Source organism: Gouania willdenowi, chromosome 21 (genome assembly GCF_900634775.1).
Source record: "Gouania willdenowi chromosome 21, fGouWil2.1, whole genome shotgun sequence".
NCBI classification, from domain to species: domain Eukaryota; kingdom Metazoa; phylum Chordata; class Actinopteri; order Blenniiformes; family Gobiesocidae; genus Gouania; species Gouania willdenowi.
Genome location: NC_041064.1, coordinates 34,441,028 through 34,462,861, shown reverse-complemented (window position 1 = coordinate 34,462,861; position 21,834 = coordinate 34,441,028). Strand labels below are relative to the sequence as shown.

Genomic DNA, 21,834 nt, shown 5'->3' with positions numbered 1-21,834 from the left:
CACTAACGCAGCTGCTGATCGTTTCTCCTTCGTTACATCAGAGACCAAAACAACCGTCGTTATAAGTTCCGGCCTCTGGTGTCTCGATGACGGCTTGTGAAGCTTTTAGTTATTTTCTTTAAAGCTGCTCTAGACGATAATTCTGATCAGATAAAGTCAAGACTGTCTACCTCATAAAGTTTCCCACATTGCATTGTGGGATGTGGAGTCCTGTAGACTGCTGGGTAGAAGTGTTTTAAATAGGGCTGGGAATTAATCGCATTAATTGTGAATAATTAATTACAGAAAAATAATGCAGTTAATCGCTTTTTTTTGCACTCCAAAATGTGCGGAACCTTTTGCATTACACGAGTTCCCGGTGTACCCATAATACTGCTGAACAGAGCACAACACAAGAAAAAGGAGAACCAGAGGAGAAGTTGTTGTTCTTTTAGTTTAAATGTAAAACTAAGCAGAGTTGTGTCAAAATTGAGCAAGAAAGAGTTTGCCAATCACCAGAGCTTTTCTAGCCTCAGCTAGCACCTCAATGCTAAACTTGTAGCAGCTAGCACTTCAATGCTAAACATGTAGCATATTACAAAGGGTCCATAAGAAGTATATATTGCTATAGAAAAGTGGGAGGTTCAGTAGCTTTTTCATGGATGGCCAAATGAAGTTGTGTTTGAAGGTGAGACGTCAGATATTTAGGTTTGTTGTGAAATGTGTAGAGTTATAACTTGTTTTCATATATTTTGGCTTTTAGCGTGGACACTGTGGGGAGTTAAACCCCATCTAATCTGATTCCAGTTTGTTGTTCTCATGGTTGCAGATCTCGTCAGACCGGAACAGACTCAGTCCGGACTCGTTTAGTGTCATTAATCCACAACAGTCAATTTAAATGCACACGGAATTTGAAAAGCATTTATGAATTAATTTATAACGGTATCATTAAAGTCCAAACAAATCCCATGTTGCACACCCTTGAACCAAGCAGCAGCCGTGTTGAAAGTCTCAGGACAGTCTGAGCCTGATTCACAGAGATATTTGAAGAACACACACACAGACAGACAGAGGTTCCTTGCTTTATAAATAGATTACTGTAATTTCTTAATCAGGTCCCATTTCTTGTTTTGACTTCATTCTTACTGTGATTTCTCGTGTTTATTCTCCAAACAAGGAGGACAGTCATTAGTCTGACTCCATGTTTGTTCTAGTTTGTTCCCAGTAATATCACCTCACTCCACCACACTTTACATTTTGGACGTGTAAACCCCAAATTAAACTTCCAACATTGTTTTGCCAAAACTCTCAGTGAAAACACTAGAAATGTGTTGGGAAGTCACTTTGGCAGAGTTTTTGGAGGCAAACCAAAGAAATCACAGTAAGAATGAAGTAAAAACACTTCTATGCATCTTCTGCACCAGTGGTTCTCAACCTTATCAGCCCTCGACCCCCAAAATAAAGGTCCCAGAGACCGGGGACCCCCACTGTAGCTGAAGGTGGTTGAACACAGACATGAACATTGAAGAACAGTCATGTGGAGACAGGACCATCTATAAAGGGGAGAGATTTTTGGGGTCCATCCATAAAGTCAGTAAAATGATGGTCTATTGTTCTATGAATCTGTGATAACCACATTTATTTATTCATCTGAATAATATCCACTGTTATCCAGGAACGTTTATTGTTATTTATGCCATAGTATATAGTCATATTAAAGATGTAAATCAGAAATAGAATGGGTTAAAAGTGGTGGAAAAGATGGTGAAATTGGAATTTTAAAACTACAGAAATTGATTAAAAGTTGCAAATTCGAGTGGACAAAAACAGACGGAAAAAGTGGTAAAAAGATTTCAAAGGCCGACAGCACATTATGGCAACCTCGCTTCCGTCAGTCTGCCCCAGGGCAGCTGTGGCTACAATAGTAGCTTACCACCACTAAGTATGGAGGGAAAGAATAATCCCCTAATTTTGCAAAGCGACTTTGAGTGTCTATGATAAAGTGCTATATAAAATCCAATGCATTACAACTATTATTCTTATAATTATTAAAAGTGACAATAACGGGTCAATATATGTGACATTAGGTGGAAAAGTGGTTAAAAAACTTTATAAGTGCTGAACATGTCTTGAAAGTGGAAAAATGTGCAGAAAAGGAATTGAAATTTGATGTAGAAGTGGCAGAAATAGGATAAAAGGAGCAAAAATATGGTGAGAACAAGTGATGAAAATAGGTTAAAATATGGCAAGTTTGGTGTCGTTGCAGAAACTAAGCAAAAATAATGAGTGAAAATAATCTCTTAGTTTCTTGAAGGCATCTGGCGAACCCCCTCCCAGTGTCTCACGACCCCATGGTTGAGAACCCTGGTGTACAGGACTCCACATCCCAAAATGTTTGACACAATCAATAAGAGAGTGTTTACAGTGGAAATCAAAAACAGCAATTCATCTTCTACCATATTATGTTTGATTCATTGATCCACGAGGCCCACACTTTGTCTATATCCGATCAGATTGATCGTCTTCAGCAGCTTTAACTCATTTCTCTGCTTTTTAATCACAGTTCTTATACAAACCGAGTTAAAATGATTGAGTCCCAGTTTTTATTATCTCTGCGTCTCCCTGAGGTGTGACTTCGTGTCTCTTTGCTTGTTTGGGATTTACAAAAGTGTAGTAATGCTGGGGTTCTTAGCCTGTGGGTTGTGGTCATGGCGTTGGAACATGTGGCACAGAGTGTGCGGTCCGTCTTTCACGTCCAAGTCGTCACGCTGAGTGAGAAGAATCGAGCCTGTGGAGTTATTGGGGATGATTTAGTGACGTGTGGTCACCTCCTCAGCGTTAGCTGACCTTCGCTTTTCACAGAAACAGCAACTTATCAACCACAGCCTGCAAATTAAAACTAAATATATTGATTAGACGCTAAAAGCGTGAGCAGTGGTTTGATAGTGTGTACATTTCTTCACACTCATCCCTTTATTTTTTAGCTCCTCTCCTCTTTCTTTACTCACTTCAAATTAATTCCTCCACATTTTCAGACTAAAATTAATTAAAAAGGTCTTCAAAGTGATTACATGTAGATGTTGATGCTGTATCATGTTTCTGTCTCTGCAGTCTGTGCTTTCTCCTGGCTTACATTAATCAATTGTTGGCACGACCTCATTCATGCTTTTAAATGTAAATAGTTCCTTAAACTTTTACAAATGTGCTGCAGTATTTAATCAGTAATAGGTTAAATTGGCTGAAGGCATAATAAACAAAGGCAAGAGACATTTAGTCATTTTTAAGGCTTTTTAAAAAAGTTTTTTGATCGATAATGTGTTTTAACGTGATATTTATTGCCTAAAGCGTGCAGACTGAGGTCAATATAAATGTCATATCTATGTGTCTCTCCAGGATCTCTGTTGTAAAGTTGTTCTCAGTGCACACAGGGGGGCAGACATCACCTGCTCAGTAGCTGATTATCTTCCACAAAGCGTTTAAATGAGCTCATTTAAGTTCAGTTTTCACACGTTCAAAAAGCACCGCCTCAGATGTGAGGATGCTGATTTTCATTTTGGAAAAGTTTGTTTTCTTGTTTGACCTCAGTGGGCGGGGCCTCCGAAACAGGAGGGCGCAACATGTTAATGATGATATAAGTCAGCCGTTGCATTTATCAACACTTGATCATTTGGTCACATATCAATGTTTCTTAAATCACACATTGGTCCTGTCGTACAACACGATGTGAACTTAGATTTACACCCCTTTTCACACAACATTGATGAATGAGGGCCAATGTGCTGGTTCCCAGTATAACCAGTGTGTGACCCGCTGTTGTTCGTTCTCTCCTTCCTGTTCTGTTTTCTTCTTCCTGTCCACTAGCTCCAATCAGTGATGCTGATGTTCTGAGTTTGTTAATGGTTACTTTTTCCTCTCCATCGTCGCCGGTCAAGCCTCCTCCAGGATTCCTGGAGGTCCTCCGTAGTGCGCTGCTCTGATGATGTACAGTGCTGTGAAAAAGTATTTTTATTAACACTGAACAAAACACCTATAAAAAGTATAACCAGAGGCCTAAAAATTGATCCAAAATTAAAAGAGCATTAATTTATTAGAAGGCATTAGATATCCAACCGCGAAAAAATAGTGCAAAAATAATTATTTAAAAAAATGACTTTCTTCAGCTTTTTGCCACACGTCGCAAACAATGTTCCTTTATCTCCTTTTTTTTGACTAATTAATTATTAGTCATTAACTAATACTTTTACATTTGGTTTTCAGGTGATTAGTTTAATTTAGTTTTTGAGTTTTCCTTTATTAATAAAATGTTATAGTTGCATTATGAAATATGATGTTACTTGTTCCCTATTTGTTTATTTTATATGTGCAGTTAAGCTTTTTGTCACAGATTGCAAACAATGTTTCTTTATTCCCTGTGTTTTTGACTCTTGTACATTTGTTTATCATAAAGGTCAGTAGTTTTATTTAGTTTTTGATTTTGGATTCATTATGAAATATGTTACTTGTTCTATTAGTTAAATTTGAAAATGTGTTATTTGAGGGAAATGGGCGCAGGTGGTGCTTGAAAGTTCACCTTTGTTTAAAGTGGGGAATACCCCAGAACAGTTTGAGAACCACTGGGTTACACAGACACACTATTTAATTCTTTATTTTTTTGCTTTTTATACGTTTGTGAATTGAAATGTACACATTTGCAAATACAAGATACCTGTTAAAAAAACATAATTGTAAGATTTATTTTGAATTTAATTGACTAAAACTAGTTTAAACGGGAAAACTATTTTGATATAATAAGATGAACATTTACACCAGGAAGAACCCAACTAAGATTAAATAGAAATGTATGTTCATTTTTTTCATGTATGTCACAAATTATTTTAATCATTGTTTTCTTTTTTTTGCTGCCATTAACATTCCCCCCCAAAAAACAAACAATTTCTCATTTCATTCTTTTCCACCGAATAAAACTCATAAAACACGTTTCTTTAAAATCCATTTATTACTTATCAAACTGTTCCCTCTTTGGTACGTTTACTGTATTTCACACCATATACATATAAACAAACGTTTAATACTGTGCAAAGTGCAACTGCAAAGAATCCCGTAGGGAAGGTCGTATTTACACTGAAAGCACCTTTCACGTAGGCTGACAGGAGAGTATTGGGAGCGCGCACACGCACACACGCACACACACACACGCACACGCACACACGCACACGCACACGCACACACACACACACACACAGAATAATCACCAACAGCCCTTTGATAAATATTATCATACATAGTGTTACACTGTGGGAGCCAGCTTCCCAACATTTCTCATGTGGGGGAGACCAGGTGTGTTGTAACGCCACCAATTCCACCAATCAGGGGTGAGAAATGAGTCACGTGACAGTTTCCCGCCTTTTCTAGGAGCCTACTGCTAGCCATGTTAGCCATGTTAGCTTTGTGGTTGATTGTCTTCAAGAGTTACAATAGGATAACTTAGCCATTCAAAGCTTGACTTTAATCACGTTTGATGAGTTTGAAATCGTAGTTTCTCCAACAAAGGAAGAAGCACCTTATCAAGCTAAACAATGTGTGAAATTAACTAGCATACAACTACAAAATGTTTACGCTGTGCTGTACATTTTTACAATTTGGACCTCCAAAATAACATTTTGAAGTAAAAAATAAAAAAGTAACTTTTTAAAGCTTAAAAATATATTCTTATGTAAAGTCTTATGAGCGATATCAGTTGAAAAATGAATTTCTGCAGCAGAAGAAGCACCTCCATAGCTTTATGCTAATACATCAAGCTAACATTAGCAGGGAAGACTTACATTTAACCAGTAATATTTTATTTGGGTATTTTTAGCTGTTTATTGTAATCACTGTTTCTCTTGTGCTTTTATTTTGAAGGAGGGTTATTTACATTTATTGTTGCTCCTAACCGCAGGACACCAAACTTCTGATAAAACATATTTTCCTTTTCGGTTTGAAATCGTTTAACTCATTAGTTTTGCTACATATGATTCAAATAAAAAAGGCAAAACTTTTATTCCCGGTCTCCCCGTTTCGTTTTTTAGTCAACACTTTTGGTCGAGTCCATGCGGCTGATTTCATGAATGTTGTGGCGACGCCTCACAGGTCTGTGAAGAATCCTCCTGAGTCCAAACGGTGTCCAAGCTAACGTAGAAAGACGCGTCCACCTCTGCTCAGATGTCTTCGATGCCCTTGTCTTGGAGGAATTCTTCCTCCTGATGGAGTCTGAGGTCTTACCATTTCCCGGGTATGGGTGTGCCACACTCGTACCAGCCCACGTAGGTCACGTGTGACTTCCCTCCGATCTCGCCAAAGTTCACCGGCTCTTGCCTCAATGCTCTGAAATATCCTGGAACACAAACAGGAAGTAGAGCTGTGAGCGATGGAGAGCGCTGGTACGAAACAATATCGTATTTTTTCTGACGCTTTAGCTCCGTGATGGCGGCAGTCAGTAGCTGGGTTTCCATTGCCCTTGGAAATGCGTAGAATCTATATATCTCAATAAAAACTGGTAATAGAAACTGAATTTTGAAAAAACACTCAAATATTGCTAAAACGTTTTCATGAGGAGGTTTTTCAGACATTTGGATGTTGAAATGTGTCGCAAAAGCTCAATAGAAACACTATTTCCGCAATTACACGTCACAGGATGTGACGTACCTGGTCACATGACCACTTCTCTGTGGACAGAAGAGGAGACCCAGATATTTCTTAGCGTTAGACCTAAAAAATACTATTCGTGCTTCATTAAAAACAACAAAGGAATATAGAGTGTTATAAGGAGGTTTGGAGCATCCGTCTTCCTGCGGAGAAGTCTCACAGGATGAGATTTCACGGGAGTTACGAGGCTCCAAAACAACCTTCAATGGAAACGCGTTCAAAGCGCAATTTTACATTGTAGAAATATCGCTTTTATTTTGCAAAAATCTGTAATAGAACACAGCAACTGACATCAGAGCAACTCAACGCTGCATCGTTTCCAACCTTTCAGAGAACAGCAGCTAAATGTCACACAAGTTATGAAACTTCTCATCTTCTCACATTTATTAAAGTATATATTTAGATAAGAAGGACCAAACCAACTTTTGGGTTTGAAATCACTGGTTTACAGTTTAGAGTTTAGAGCAGATATGGACAGAAATATATACAAAATGACTCAACAAAGACCCCATAAATTATTACAAAAAATATAAAAAGACAGGAAAAACAAACAAAAACTTTTGATATGTTCATTTTGTCATAATTAGCGGACAGAGTTCATGATATTGATAATAGTTGGTATTTCTGAAAGAAAAAGTGACAAAAAAACAAAACAAAACAAAACAAAAAAATCACGGTTGGAAAAATAACTATACATTTATTTGACTTTAACTCTCGACATACAGTTACTCAACTCAAGTAAATATTAAAAATAAAATAAACAATAACATAAATGAGACCAATGTTTCCTATATTTAAAGTGCAAAAAGGTGCGTGCTACTCTGCAAATACAACACAAGGTCAGAACCTAATCATGTTGTCATGACATTTATAAAAAACATATTTTTTATCTGTGCATGAACTTTGAATAAGTGTTTTTTTTTTTTCAAATTAAAAACATCAAACTAAAACACAGTCCAGATTTAAGACAAATGTTCTTTTTCAACAATATTGGCATATGATAAAAGTGGTCCATCTCTGGTTTTTACTTTTAATGAGTAAAGAAGGTGAGTACGTGCTTAAACTTTAACCAGAGTCAGACGTGCAAACACCAAAGGCCTGAAAAAGGTGAAAAAAATCTTTATTTTAACTTGAACACTCTGAAGAGTAGACTATATCAAGCAAAAAAAAAACATGTATTCACGCAACATTTGTACAGTTATTGGCTTTGTTAAAAGGACAATAAAACCAGTAGCTCAGCAGCAGTGGTGTTACTGTAAGTAACTGGCAAACATTAACAGGACTTAAATAGGGCACTATAAAATACATTTGATTTTTTTCCAAACTCCGTTTTTTTTCCTTCTAATTCTGAGTTTTCCACATTGTTATTTTTAATTCTGTTTTGTTTTAAAGAAATATTCTCATTTTTTTCAGAAAATATTGGTTTTCAACTCCTATGAATAAACAAAATGCATAATAAAAAAAGAAAACCATAATTAAACAGAAATGTATGTCAAAATAAAAGTGTAATTTAAAACCAATTGAAATTTAGCTATAGATTGTGTTGACATGGATTATTCTGACTGCTTCTTTTTAATTATTTATAATCATACGTCATATAAAGATGTATGAATGAGAGCAGCATTAATATCATCATATTTCCCCTTAGGGATCAATAGTTTACTGAATCTGAGCAGATTTACTAAGTTTTGATCAACTTCATTTAAAATAACGTAATTTAATTGTTCCTGATGATATTTTTCCAGACGATTAGACACAAATAAATAGACGATGCATCAGTTATTTCACCACTAGGGGTCAGAATATTAGAAGCTATCATGAACGTACGATGTTTCAGACTCTACAATCTCTGGAATCAGTCTCGTCGACAAAAACTCACAACTTGTTGCCACAGATCTTCTGTAGCTCTGATGACAGGTTGTTCATATTATGCTAAGAAAAAAAGGTCCGCACAACTGCGTGGTTAGCTCATAATTTCCGTTTTAATTTTCTTTCATCAGACTCATTTCTGACCAGCTAACCACGCAGTTGTGCGGACCTTTTTTCTTAGCATCTTTGGACCTTTTTGATCCAGCACACTGCCTCAAGTGCGTGTTTTTTGATTGTGCTCGGTTGTTCATATTAAACACTGAGCAGGTGAAGCTGATGGAGGCTGCTAAGCCCCTCCCTCCCTGTTTGTAGCTTCACCAGAAACGGGTGTAGCTACTGCTCGGCTCTGTATTTAAGAGGGCGTGATGAGTTGCATAGGTTTTTAGTCAGTATTGCGGGTTGCCGATTTGACATGTTTAGCTCTGGAGCGGGAGGGGTGCGGGGCGGAGGAATTAATGAACGGCCCCTTCATGATGTCGGCGTTTCATTCAATTATGTCGCCTTCAGTGGATTCAATTTTTATTGGTCGATTATATGATTCCTTAACGTGGAAGATATAGGGCCCTACATACTGTATCTGATAAGTGTCTGCGTGTTTTCCCGTTCAAGTGCAACTGCTCTCGTCCACTCCTGTGACCTGTTCCTAGCAGGTCTGTAAGGAGCGTGAGCGCTGAGGACTATGCCCTCACATATTAGTCTGGAATATGTTGAAATTACATGTTTGTGTATGCTAGATATGTGTGGAACGGATCGAACTACCAGCGTGCAAGGAGTGGGAAACTGCCTATGACGACCCCCACCCCCCCAAAGGAAAAAACTCATCGGATCTATACCATTCACGTAAATGACCTATTTTGATTTCAAAACGGCAAATTTTGCCAAAAAGTGACTGTATGCAGAGTACATTTTAATAGACCTATCTGATCTGTGCTTTTACTGAAGTAAAGGATGTGTGGATATTTGCTGTCTCTGCTGATGTAACGTTTAGTCTTTAAACCTTTAGCAGATTTAGTTTATTATTCCAAAGAATTAAAGTTACAAATTCAGTTACTTAGGAGGTGCTTACACCACACAAATGATGTCTAGGGTAGATCAAACTGGCAAATTCTAGCGCGATTGTTTCTGTCGGTCTCAGAGCGTTTCCAATCAAAGTCTAGAGTGATTATGTGCTCTGTGGACCAGACCATTACAGGGCCTGGGGTTAAGGGGGCTGTGTTTGTCCCTTAGTTTTGGTTGTTTATCCCCTTTGTTTCTGCTTATTTATATTTGGTATGGTCCAAGCTGTATTTAAGTTGACTCCTGTCTCATTTGAGGAGGTCAGTTTGTTTGTTAGTTAGTTCCTTTTGCACATTCTATCTTAGAAATGTAAAGTTGACCAATAAAGCACTTTTTTTTTTTAAATTTAAAGCCTTTAACTCCTTGCCTCACTGCTTGGTCCCTAACACGGACCCTCAAGACACCAGAGGCTGTTTGGAGCGGATCAGAAATTGTTCTCTGAACGCAAACCGAGCCAAACTAAAGTGATAAAATCATCACCTGTCCTCCGCCCATTCGGGCCGAGTCCAGGACTAAACCGGTGTGAAAGCACCCTTAAAAGCTACGTTCACATAGCAGGAAAATACGACCCAAATTCTATCTTTTTGCCCATTTTCAACCTGTATCCGATCTGTTTGAGACGGTCTGAACAGCAACAATTCAGACTTTTTAAAATCTGACCCAGGTTACTTTCATATGTGATACGTATCCTATGTTTTGTGACGCGACTGCAGTCTGGATGACCGTTTCATCACCAGTGAAAACATCATAATTGTGAGTCCCAGGAGATGCCGCAAGGAACTAAACCTGGCTCTCTTTTTTTTTTTCACTCTCCTTAAAGTCATAAATAAGTGCTGACTACTGTCGGAAAGAAACTTTCTGAGTGCAACACACAGTCCTACACGTAACGTCTCCATGTTTATTTCCGTAAACACTGTACGTGCCTGCGGAGTCACATTCCGTTCATACTCCAAACTGATTAAAGACACATTTAATATGTAATATGAACAACCTGCAGTGTTAGACACATCCATTGATCATCCTCTAATCCAGTGGTTCTCAAAGGGAAAGATTTAACAATTCATTTTAAAATAATTGGGGAATGTTCGTAGTTCCGTTTTAGGCTATTTTTTTGATAAATTCTCCACAAACTAACAGTACTGTTGCTTAATAAAATACAATTTTTCTTGTAATTTATTAAAACAGGATTCTTTTATGCTGTAGAGGCCATTTTATCACACTTCTGACAATAGGTGACAATAATTAGCTACATTTTACACAGGAGAACATATTTACTTACCATTGTAGTAATCACATAATAAATACAATTCCACTTCCAATTCCACTCGTTTTGGAACCAATGTTCCAGACACAGTAACGGGGTTTAGCAGAGCCCACTGTTCCATAAATAAAAAAGTACATGAAATTATGGAGAGGGTACTTATGTTATGAAGGCAGGGGGTACACGGGACAAAAAAGACTGTGAACCACTGTTCCAATCGATAGGTTGGGGGTTTGATTCCTAGGTGTATTACACCTGTTGGTGGGTCCAAGTGTCCTCGGTTGAGAAACTGAGAATCTGGTTGTGTGTTGATCTCAGATAGGAATGCAGAGTTGTGTACCTGGCCTGCTCGGCAGCTGGTCAGCAGTCATCTGACTTCCTGTCCGTCCGTCCAGGAAGGAGTCGACGAACTGACAGTGATCTTCACCAAAACCAGTCTGGTCCCCAATGTTGTAAAACTTCCCTTCAGAGCAGAAAAAAGAAGAGGAAACAAGGTGAAGGATGGCCACATCTCAGCTTTATTCTCCTCAATCTTAGTTTAGATTTTTATTGATTAAGACTTCAATGCAAGACATGTTCCTTCATGGTATTTGGACTAAAATGAACAATAGTCCTAATGTTCTGGCGGTGTCCATACCATTAAGCGAGTCGCTCAGGTAAATCTTGTATCTTAAGGAGTTGCAGAGCTGGATTCCCACAAACTTCCGATACCAGGTTCTCTTCACGTACTGCTTTCCGTTGCATTCCGAGTGGGAGTCGGCTTTGAACGGGAACTGAGTCCAGATGGCGCCTTTTCCTGCGAGGGAAGAATCCAGAGCCAAACGTTGATACACAATCTGCATCAGGGACTTGGCAGAAATGTTCCCAAACAAAAGGAGAAAGCAGTCACCTGAGACGTACTCGCTGACTCGGGGATCCGCTGCAAAACACAAGGGAGACATAAAACATGAGGAATTTCACCACATCCAGTCCATTTGGACTTGGTGAGTGGATTCCTGAGGCCTGGAGGGGCTGAGCAGGATCAGCAGATCTGAGCCTGTTCAACTCCGTGCCTGAATGTAAATCAGTGTTTCACAAGTTGAAAATGAAAATGAAGATAATAGAGCAGGACACAGAGTGCAGCGAGAGCAGCAATCACATAAATGTGGACTCTGTTTTCACCTTCTACACTGTGTGAAAAGGTGAATTTCATGCATATTGTGCTCATGTTTGATTCAGTAATCCCATGTTACATGTGTTGAATATCTCTTTTATTGATCCGTTTGTGCCTTATCAATGTTATTGTTGGACTTTAAACACAATCAGCTGTGATCAACATCTGGATTCAAGTATCAGAGGATCCCCAATGATCCGACCAAACCCAAAGATTTAACCGCTGTCCAAAGACCCGCCCCCTGTGAGAAATCAGCCAATCGCAGCCTGAGAAAAAGTACTAAAGCACTGGTGTCAAACTCAAGGCCCGGGGGCCAAATCCAGCCCTTTGGAGCACCCAAATCGGTCCGAAATGACAGAGAAAACATGAAGCATTGTGTAAATGAAACTCAACAATATTTGCAGGTGTTCACATTTCCCTGGTGCATATAACACATTTTTTATGTTAAACAGTTGAAAAAATTCAAAATTCTTACAAAATCCTTGAATTTTCCTCAAATTATGACATTTTTTTCTTTTGATTAGTCACAAAATTTAGGAAATTTAAAGTGAAGATCCTAATGGGACTGATATCTGTCATTTATTGCTTGGATATTGTCAGTTTCATATTTTGTAATTTATGTATACAATTGTAAACTAGGACACAATAATGATGAAATTACTCATTTTCCAACATAAAACCTGTGGCCCACTTGATATCAAACTGCTGCGTATTTGGCCCCTGAACTAAAATGAGTTTGACACGTCTGCACTAAAGGCTGAATGTGATGTGTGTGTTGTACCTGATTCTGTGCTGAAGGACACCGGGTCAGTGGACGGTCCGCTTCCCAGCTCGTTCTTTGGAGTTACTTTGAATTCATAGCTGGAATTAAATGGGAAAGAAAGAAAGAAAGAAAGAAAGAAAGAAAGAAAGAAAGAAAGGACATTTCAGTCGTACACATCAAAAAGGTCATAAAAGTTGGGAGTTCTTCCATCTGAGATGTTCTCGTCTCTGGAGATGGGATGTGCAATAATTTTAGTGCAGGAACAGCTGAGCTTGGGTTCACACAAACACAAAGAGATGATGTTTATTCCAGGTGTGGGTGAGAGCGTTCCCAGCAGAGTGCACATACAGAAATCCAAACAAGACCAAAACTTCTATCTAAATATGTTTTCTGGCACATTTATTAACAAACAGCTGCACAATATGGGCCACTTTTGTCTTGTTCTCCTGTAAGGGACAGCACGTGTGAGTGAGTTCTGTAGTGTGGCTTGTTTAGGGGACGGTCAGAAATCAATCTAACTGTGCTTTACATGCTGTTCTGAGAAGTAGTGAAAGCAGCGACTTCTAAAACAAGTATTTTAATACAGAATAGACTATTAAATATAAGCATATCATTATAGATTATGTTGTAATTTTTTATATCATCAAAATAGAAAACTAGTCATTCTGTGCATTGTTGTCAATTTTTTTGGGTATTTTCTTACCTGCTTGAAGGTTTGAGGTTCTCCACGGCTGTGTGGGTTTGGTTGGTGGTTTGTACAGAGACCTGCTGCCCGTTTGGTCCTTTGGAGGTAGACACAACTTCATACTCTAGAAGTAGAATTAAAACAATAGAACCGACATTTACTCTCAGATAAGCAGCCTGGAACAACATCATGAACACATTTAAGTGCTGAAAGAAATGGTGAGAGGAGATTAACAAATATATATAAGATATAAATGAATGACAATCAAACCATTATGTGAACATTTAGAATCCAGAAATGAACAATTAAAAAATAGATGACTGCCCCCTAGTGTTAAGAATACTAACTGACGTCCTGTTGAGGAAGTGATGCGTAAATATTAACTTCATGGTCAACCCAAATGTCCATGACCCAAAAGTGAGCCTAGTTTGGGTCGTGATCTTCGATGTTCAGGGTTAACGCGTCACCTTGACCTTGGGGTCATTCCATGTCATTTTGCAAATGACCCACACACTTAAGGTGGGAATACACGGTGTGATTTTTCACCCATTTTGAGCCGTTTTTTGTCCTGTGCGTCTATTTTTGGGATCGAGTCTTAGCTAAATCATGTGTTGTGCATGGTGTAGTATACATGGTGTAGTATACATGGTGTAGTATACATGGTGTAGTATACATGGTGTAGTATACATGGGTGTAGTATACACGGTATGATGTACATGGTGTAGTATACATGGTGTTGTATACATGATGTAGTATACATGGGTGTAGTATACATGGTGTAGTATACACGGTGTAGTATACATGGGTGTAGTATACACGGTATGATGTACATGGTGTAGTATACATTATGTAGTATACATGGTGTAGTATACATGGTGTAGTATACATGGGTGTAGTATACATGGTGTAGTATACATGGGTGTAGTATACACGGTATGATGTACATGGTGTAGTATACATGGTGTAGTATACATGGTGTTGTATACATGATGTAGTATACATGGTGTAGTGTACATAGTGTAGTATACATGATGTAGTGTACATGGTGTTGTATACATGATGTAGTTTACATGTTGTAGTATACATGGTGTAGTATACATGGTGTAGTATACATGGTGTTGTATACATGATGTAGCGTACATGGTGTAGCGTAGATGGTGTAGCGTACATGGTGTTGTATACATGGTGTTGTATACATGATGTAGTGTACATGGTGTAGTATACATGATGTAGTGTACATGGTGTAGTATACATGGTATTGTATACATGGTGTAGTATACATGGGGGTGTAGTATACATGGTGTAGTATACATGGTGTAGTAGACATGGTGTTGTATACATGGTGTTGTATACATGGTGTTGTATACATGATGTAGTATACATGGTGTAGTATACATGGTGTAGTATACATGGTGTAGTATACATGGTGTAGAATACATGATGTAGTATACATGGTGTAGTATAAATGATGTAGTATACATGGTGTAGTATACACGATGTAGTTTACGCGATGTGGTATACGCGATGTAGTCTATATGGTATAGTTTACATGGTGTAGTATACATGATGTAGTATACATGGTGTAGTCTACATGGTGTAGTCTACATGATGTAGTATACATGGTGTAGTATACATGGTGTAGTCTACACGGTGTAGTATACACGGTGTAGTATACACGGTGTAGTATATACGGTGTAGTATACATGATGTAGTATACATGATGTAGTATACATGATGTAGTATACATGATGTAGTATTCATGATGTAGTATACATGGTGTCGTATACACGGTGTAGTATACACGGTGTAGTATACACGGTGTAGTATACATGGTGTAGTATACACGGTGTAGTATACATGGTGTAGTATACACGGTGTAGTCTACACGGTGTAGTATACACGGTGTAGTATACATGGTGTAGTATACACGGTGTAGTATACATGGTGTAGTATACACGATGTAGTATACATGATGTAGTATACATGGTGTTGTCTACACGGTGTAGTACACATGGTGTAGTATACATGGTGTCGTATACACGGTGTAGTGTACATGGTGTAGTATACACGGTGTAGTATACATGGTGTAGTATACACGGTGTAGTATACATGGTGTAGTCTACAAGGTGTAGTACACATGGTGTAGTATACACGGTGTAGTATACATGGTGTAGTATACACGGTGTAGTATACATGGTGTAGTATACACGATGTAATATACATGGTGTAGTATACACGGTGTAGTATACACGGTGTAGTATACACGATGTAGTATACACGGTGTAGTATACACGGTGTAGTATACATGGTGTAGTATACACGGTGTAGTATACATGGTGTAGTATACACGGTGTAGTATACATGGTGTAGTATACATGGTGTAGTATACACGGTGTAGTATACATGGTATACCTGGGGTCACGGGAAGCGATGAACACCTCACGACCAGCTCCCGATCATCAATCGTATGGTTGTAAGAAAATCAAACATGTTTGAAATCCAGTCGTTCCTGGTGAGAGTATCTCACAGTTGAAGCAGTGCCACAGACTGGTTTACCTTAAAATCTCACACTGCACACGCTCCAACACCGCAGGAACATCCAGTTCCTGGTCCATCACGTAACCGTCTTTTCTTTTTTAAAGCTCTTTTTGCTGAGATTTGAGTGTCTCTCCACTTCCGGGTTTTTCTTCTTCTGTTTTAATGGCGACGCTTCAGAGTTCTTCTTCTAATTTGTACGTTATATTCCCGGAAACAAGACCCCGACGTGTCGTGTATGGACGTACAGTGTAAAAATATGAATCGTGAGCTGCACACATTCAGACTCGCACAATTTGAGCTGGAGCTGAGTGCAACGATTGAAATTATCACAAAGTGTATCCCAGCCTTCAGGTCTCAAAATGTTTTGTCAATTGTTCCGTGATTATTCAATAGTCATACTGTAAATGTTATGTTTCACTGGATGAATACTTTTGGAGATATGGACGACTTAGTGATGGGGTATGTGTGTCGATTTCCGTTCGGGGTTATTTTTCTTCCATCTTCAGCTTCCAATATTTCAGGAATTACATCTCATAGGAAACTGAAATTTGGTACAATAAACAATACATTATTAAAAGACACAGAGGCAACTACAGTGACCTCATAAAGAAAAAAAAGGTTTTAATATTCCAAAAAAAAATAATCTTTATACAATAAATTAAAACAGAGATCAGATTTTTTTGTTACATTCCCATATGCAGTTATGGGCCAATGAATATAGATTAAAAAAAAAAGAAGTATTTTTTCAGATTTCAATAGACTGTCACCCAAGAACCAATACATATATGTGACTAATCATTAGTGATGTGAACAGTCTATGTTCATAGCTCTAAGCTGATCACATTACAGGGAGCTGAGACATATGTAAAGTAGTTTACTGACATGTTCCAGACCCAGACACAGACATAATTTTTTCCAGTTTTTAGGGACTGGCATGTCTACCATAGTAGGTTGTATAGCAGATCTTTACGTATATTCTGAGTGGGTGGAACTGTATTACTGTACCAAATTTCAGTTTATTATATGATGTAGTTCCTGAGATATTAGAAGCTGAAAATGGAAGAAAAACAAGGATGCATGGAAATCAACACATACCCCCCTCACTAAACTGTCTCAAAATGTATTAAACCAATCAAACTAAAACTTACAGTGTGACTATTGAATAATTAAGGAACAATTAGTAAAAATTCCATAATCATTTGATATCTCCTGAAAAGTTGTTGAAATGACATTGAATGACCCCTTGGAGAAGTTGCATTCACTCACCTCTGGTTTCGTTATCGGACTTCTCCCAGTCGAGGATGACAAATGACGGGCAGCCCTCCACCGTCACCACAGTCAGGTTGGACGGCGGTACTTTTGGAGGACTCGTCACGTTCTGATCGCCGCCTTCTTCTTCGGGGAAGTACGTGAGGGAGGACGTGATGGAGCACGGCTCGTCCGGCTTCTTGTCCGTCTTGTAGATGACGTGAGGAGCTGATGGGAAGACGTGGAGAGAACGAGAGTGTGTTTGTGTCTTACTTCAGGAACCACCAATGAGAGAGGGTTGATTCATGATAACTGGGTTCAAAAGTACTGATTCAAGACTCATGATGAGTCTATAACCCAGATCCTCTGAGTCCATTGAGAGGCCACTACTAAGCACAATAACTTAGAATTACTCTTGTCATCTTTCCTCTGAGCTGTTCAATTAAAAGATCCGGGAAGATGGTACAGAAAAACTGTTCATTATTAAGGGCCTGATTGAAGGTTCACATACTACAAGTATTCACTGAGGAAGACTCACAGAGGAAGACTCACTGAGGAAGACTCACTGAGGAAGACTCACCTACGAAGCGTTTCTTGCCCATAAAATCCACGTCTGAAGCAGGAAGAGGCCTGAATATGGAAGAGTTCTCATTGATGTCAAAATGGGTACCTACAAAACAGCATGGAAGTAGATCAATCGATCAATCAATCAATCAATCAATCCGTCCATTATCCTTCATCCATTTCAAAAGTTTTTACTTTGTTATGTTTTTAGTTACATTTTTCCCGAAAAGCTAAAAAGTAGGACAGTGAATTCACACATTTCACAATCGTTTAAGCCAGTGCTTCTCAAAGTGTGGGGCACGCCCCCTGGTGTGGGTTGAAGATATGGGAGGTGGGGCGCGACAAACTTTTCAATTTCATGCAAAATGCCTTTTTTCATTGACAATAAAGATCAATAACACACACACACACACACACACACACGCACACACGCACACACACACACACACACACACACACACACACACACACACACACACACACACACAACAAAAGTAATAATAAAAAGCTGATCATTTTGGGTGTAGAAATGTAATGAATCACTGAACTTCTTTTGAAACATACTTGAGGTAAAATTACTGATTCAGAAATATACTCAAAAAAAAAAAAAAAAAAAACGTACCCATAAAAGCAACTCAATTACAGTAACGTGAGTACTTCTCAGTTACTTTCACCTCTGGCAATTGGTGCAGGTGGGGCTTTGTAAAGTGGGGAACACCCAAGAAAGTTTGGGAATATGAAATTAAAGAAAGAAAGCGGTGAACCCTTCCTGTGATTCATATCAGTCAGTAAATTCAGATAATGGTTTTTACTGTTTAGGGAGGGGTTGGGCGTGGTGGTCTGCAGCCTGCGCTCCTGCTTCGGTTTAACTGTAACCAGTGGGAACGGCTTCAGGATGGACTCTTTATCTCCTTGTTTCAGCATGGGTTTATCTGAGGACATAAGGAAGAGAAGAGAAGAGAGATCAGCGTTTGACTGCCTCCATCTGACTCACACTCCTGCTCAGTTGTGATCCATCTGCTCTGGCCATTCCTCTCAAACATCTCAGGTCTTTAAACGCAGTGCCAGCGATGGCCTGCTGAGAGCGCGGATGCCCAGTTGCTTCGTGAAGCTTCACCAACATGACAGCTGCGATGAGCTACGTTCACATTGATGTTGTTTTATGCTTTGGTCAACATTGATCAAATACACACAATTCTGATTGCTATGCAAGCATCCTCTCAAGCCTCTTCTGAAGGCCGTAAACGTGGTGCAGCTGAGATTTACTGGACCCTGTGGGGGAAACGTGCATCGGAACTGGAACTGGAGAAGTGATGGATGCATGTGGGACAAATGAAGAAGGCGGATATCGTGCTAGTGGGGCTAAGTAGGCCACGGTTAGAAGAATAGCTGAGGAAAAACAAACACTGATTTTAAACTGAGTGCAGCATGTGCAATCTGGCATGCAGATATGGCCCTTTGGCTCTGGAAACATAGAGAAATACAATGGTAAACTAAAACAGGGTTGTTCGAGTTTATAAGACCAGGGAAGAGTTCACTCATTAAAAAACACTCAATGAATAACAGGAGCCGATTATTAAAGAAGCACAATAATTGTCGGCTTATTTCTCAAGTCGATAACATTGACCCTGCTAAGCCGGCACCGCTACATGCTAAGCTAACCAAAACATGTGGGATTAATCACTGGCACCGTCTCAGAGGAAGACGGAACATTAATGTCTGCAATACGTGAAACGCAAAGAAAGACAATAGGAAAATGAAGGCGTTTTGGAGGAATACGAAACAGCCGCCGCACAGAGAATCAGCTTTGATGGAGACGTTTCTGATGTTTTTATCATTGCAGTTCTTACACGAGCTTCACGACTCAAAAACATGCCTTAAAAGGTGCCTGTAGTGGAAATGTACTGTATATAACAAAAAATGTGTTTAATGTATTATCAATAAACAAAATATAAAAAAAAAAAAAAAAAACTAAACACATTAAAATGACTTTTTAGAGTGATTTTATACCTTGGGGCATAAACTATGTGGAGTCGCCATTTTGGACAGGATATGATGCCCGTTTGTTGATCGGCCTGGCCTGTCGCTTTGAAGAAATGCTGCATTGGGGGACGAAGAGGCGCAACAGGTCTGTGGGAAGTGTAGTCTTTCTGTTTGTTCTTGGTGTGAAGCAGCCGGGCGCAACCTCACACGCCCCCCACAGAGGGTGAGACCCAGACCCCACCGGAGGAAGCGGGGCATCAATTAAAGACATATTGATCACGCTGATAAGACGCTTGAGTTCTTTCAGCGAAAACGTGCCGAATGTTGCCAACACTCATCCCGCTTTGTGAATGCTAGTTCAGTAAACCAGCGAGCACTGTTAGCATCATATGATATGAGGTAGCAAAACATACATAATAAGGGTGTAACAATACATGTATTTGTATTGAACCGTTTCGGTACAGGATGTTCGGTTGTGCACGGGTGAGTTCCCGGAACGGAACGGTGTGTTTACTTCCACCTGCAGCTACATGTGCAGCCCGTGTACATCATGGCTAATGCTAGCGAGAAACCATAACTGGAGGACCCTCCCCTGTCGCTAAAGTCTCCTGTTTGGGAACACTTCGGCTTCCGGGTGAAATACTGCAACAGAGAAAACGAGGGCAGTGTGCCGACATTGTTCAGCTGTGATTGGGTATGTTTCCGGGAACACGACGAACATGCTAACTCACTTGAAACGGCACCACCCGAGTGCGAATATCAGCCAAAGCTATAACAACTGCCATCGGAATCTTTATAGCAGCAGATAAAAGCTGTTAACAAGCTGTGAGGAGCTTATTTTTTTTTTAATATTTTATGTATTTCTTTGTTTGACAATATTATTATTACCAGGCAGCACTTTACAACAGTATAGTATTTTTTTTAAACTTTATTTTCATATTCTGTATATTGTTAAATACATTGTTGGTTTACTAAAGTTTCGAATAAACAAGTACATTTAAGTTTTGCATTTTATTCCACACTGTACCAAAAATGAACCGAACTGTGACCTCAAAACCGAGGTACGTATCGAACTGTGATTTTTGTGTATCGTTACACCCCTACTACATAAGCACTAAACAAACAGTCTGTGTTGCTGTCAGTTGCTTCATCGAATTGTATTTTTGTAGTCCATGTCTAATGCTGCAGGCGGTATCATCCTCTGCTATGGTGTGGGCTTTTTACACTGAGCACTCTAGTAGGCTGGTTAATTTGAATTTATTATTATTTATTGAGTTTATGTAATTTTATTTTTCAGTATCAAATGGTTCAAGTAGGTCAAAATTACCTGCATCACTTGTATATATACACATCATTTATATTTATTATTATTATTATTATTATTATTGTTATTATTATTATTATTAGGCCTGAGCGCCACGAGCTGGCGAAGTTCCTCTTGCTCTCATAGTGGCCACACTGTGAGGGAAGGGGCGGAGTCTATGCGAACAACACGTGACCAGGGACTCTTGTCATGTCATGCCCCCACGTTTTCCAAAAATGTATCGTACATGGTAGTCAAAAAGGGGGAAGCATTGTTATTGTGCTGGAATATTAATCTTTCTTTCTTTCTTTCCCCAATCAACTCACCTACTTTTCACCCAAATTGCGAAATTGCTATTTTTGCTAGCGTTGTATTTTAACGCATTTCTTCTATGGCGTTTCACTGACGGGGTTCAAAATCGCGGGAGATCATCTAGAGAAGTGGGACACCGAAAATTATCCCTGGATTTTTGATAACTTTTACGGTGTTTGCAGGGTGGAGCCGTAAATTTTGGCCAATAATGACAAAATATTTAATTTTTGGAAAATGCTTCCATTTGCACATACGAACATAAAGTGGGGCGGCACGGCAAAGGCGAGGGCCGTTTATCACCGCTTGCAGCTATATTTATTATTATTATTGTGTTTCTGGTTTGTTTGTTTTTTTGTTCTTCACACCATCCACTGAGATAATTTCCTTGTTTTGGTTTTAAACTGTACTAGGCAAATAAAACTGATTCTGATTTTGA

The 21,834-nt window shown here is 39.0% G+C and overlaps 1 protein-coding gene across 5 annotated transcripts in view; it reads right to left on the bottom strand.

Moving 5' to 3' along the window:
- Window positions 1–4,956: 4,956 nt before the first annotated feature.
- LOC114454910 (target of Nesh-SH3-like) overlaps window positions 4,957–21,834 on the bottom strand; it is a 64,699-nt gene continuing 47,821 nt past the window's right edge. For all 5 annotated transcript variants that reach the window (XM_028435825.1, XM_028435826.1, XM_028435827.1 and 2 more), the window contains 9 exons: window positions 18,613–18,732; window positions 17,817–17,906; window positions 17,255–17,464; window positions 13,469–13,574; window positions 12,784–12,863; window positions 11,739–11,768; window positions 11,487–11,645; window positions 11,190–11,312; window positions 4,957–6,352 (listed from right to left, as the gene is read on the bottom strand). In XM_028435825.1, coding sequence (XP_028291626.1) covers window positions 6,237–6,352; window positions 11,190–11,312; window positions 11,487–11,645; window positions 11,739–11,768; window positions 12,784–12,863; window positions 13,469–13,574; window positions 17,255–17,464; window positions 17,817–17,906; window positions 18,613–18,732 — 1,034 coding nt within the window. In that variant the 3' untranslated portion in view covers window positions 4,957–6,236. The remainder of the gene's footprint in view (window positions 6,353–11,189; window positions 11,313–11,486; window positions 11,646–11,738; window positions 11,769–12,783; window positions 12,864–13,468; window positions 13,575–17,254; window positions 17,465–17,816; window positions 17,907–18,612; window positions 18,733–21,834) is intronic.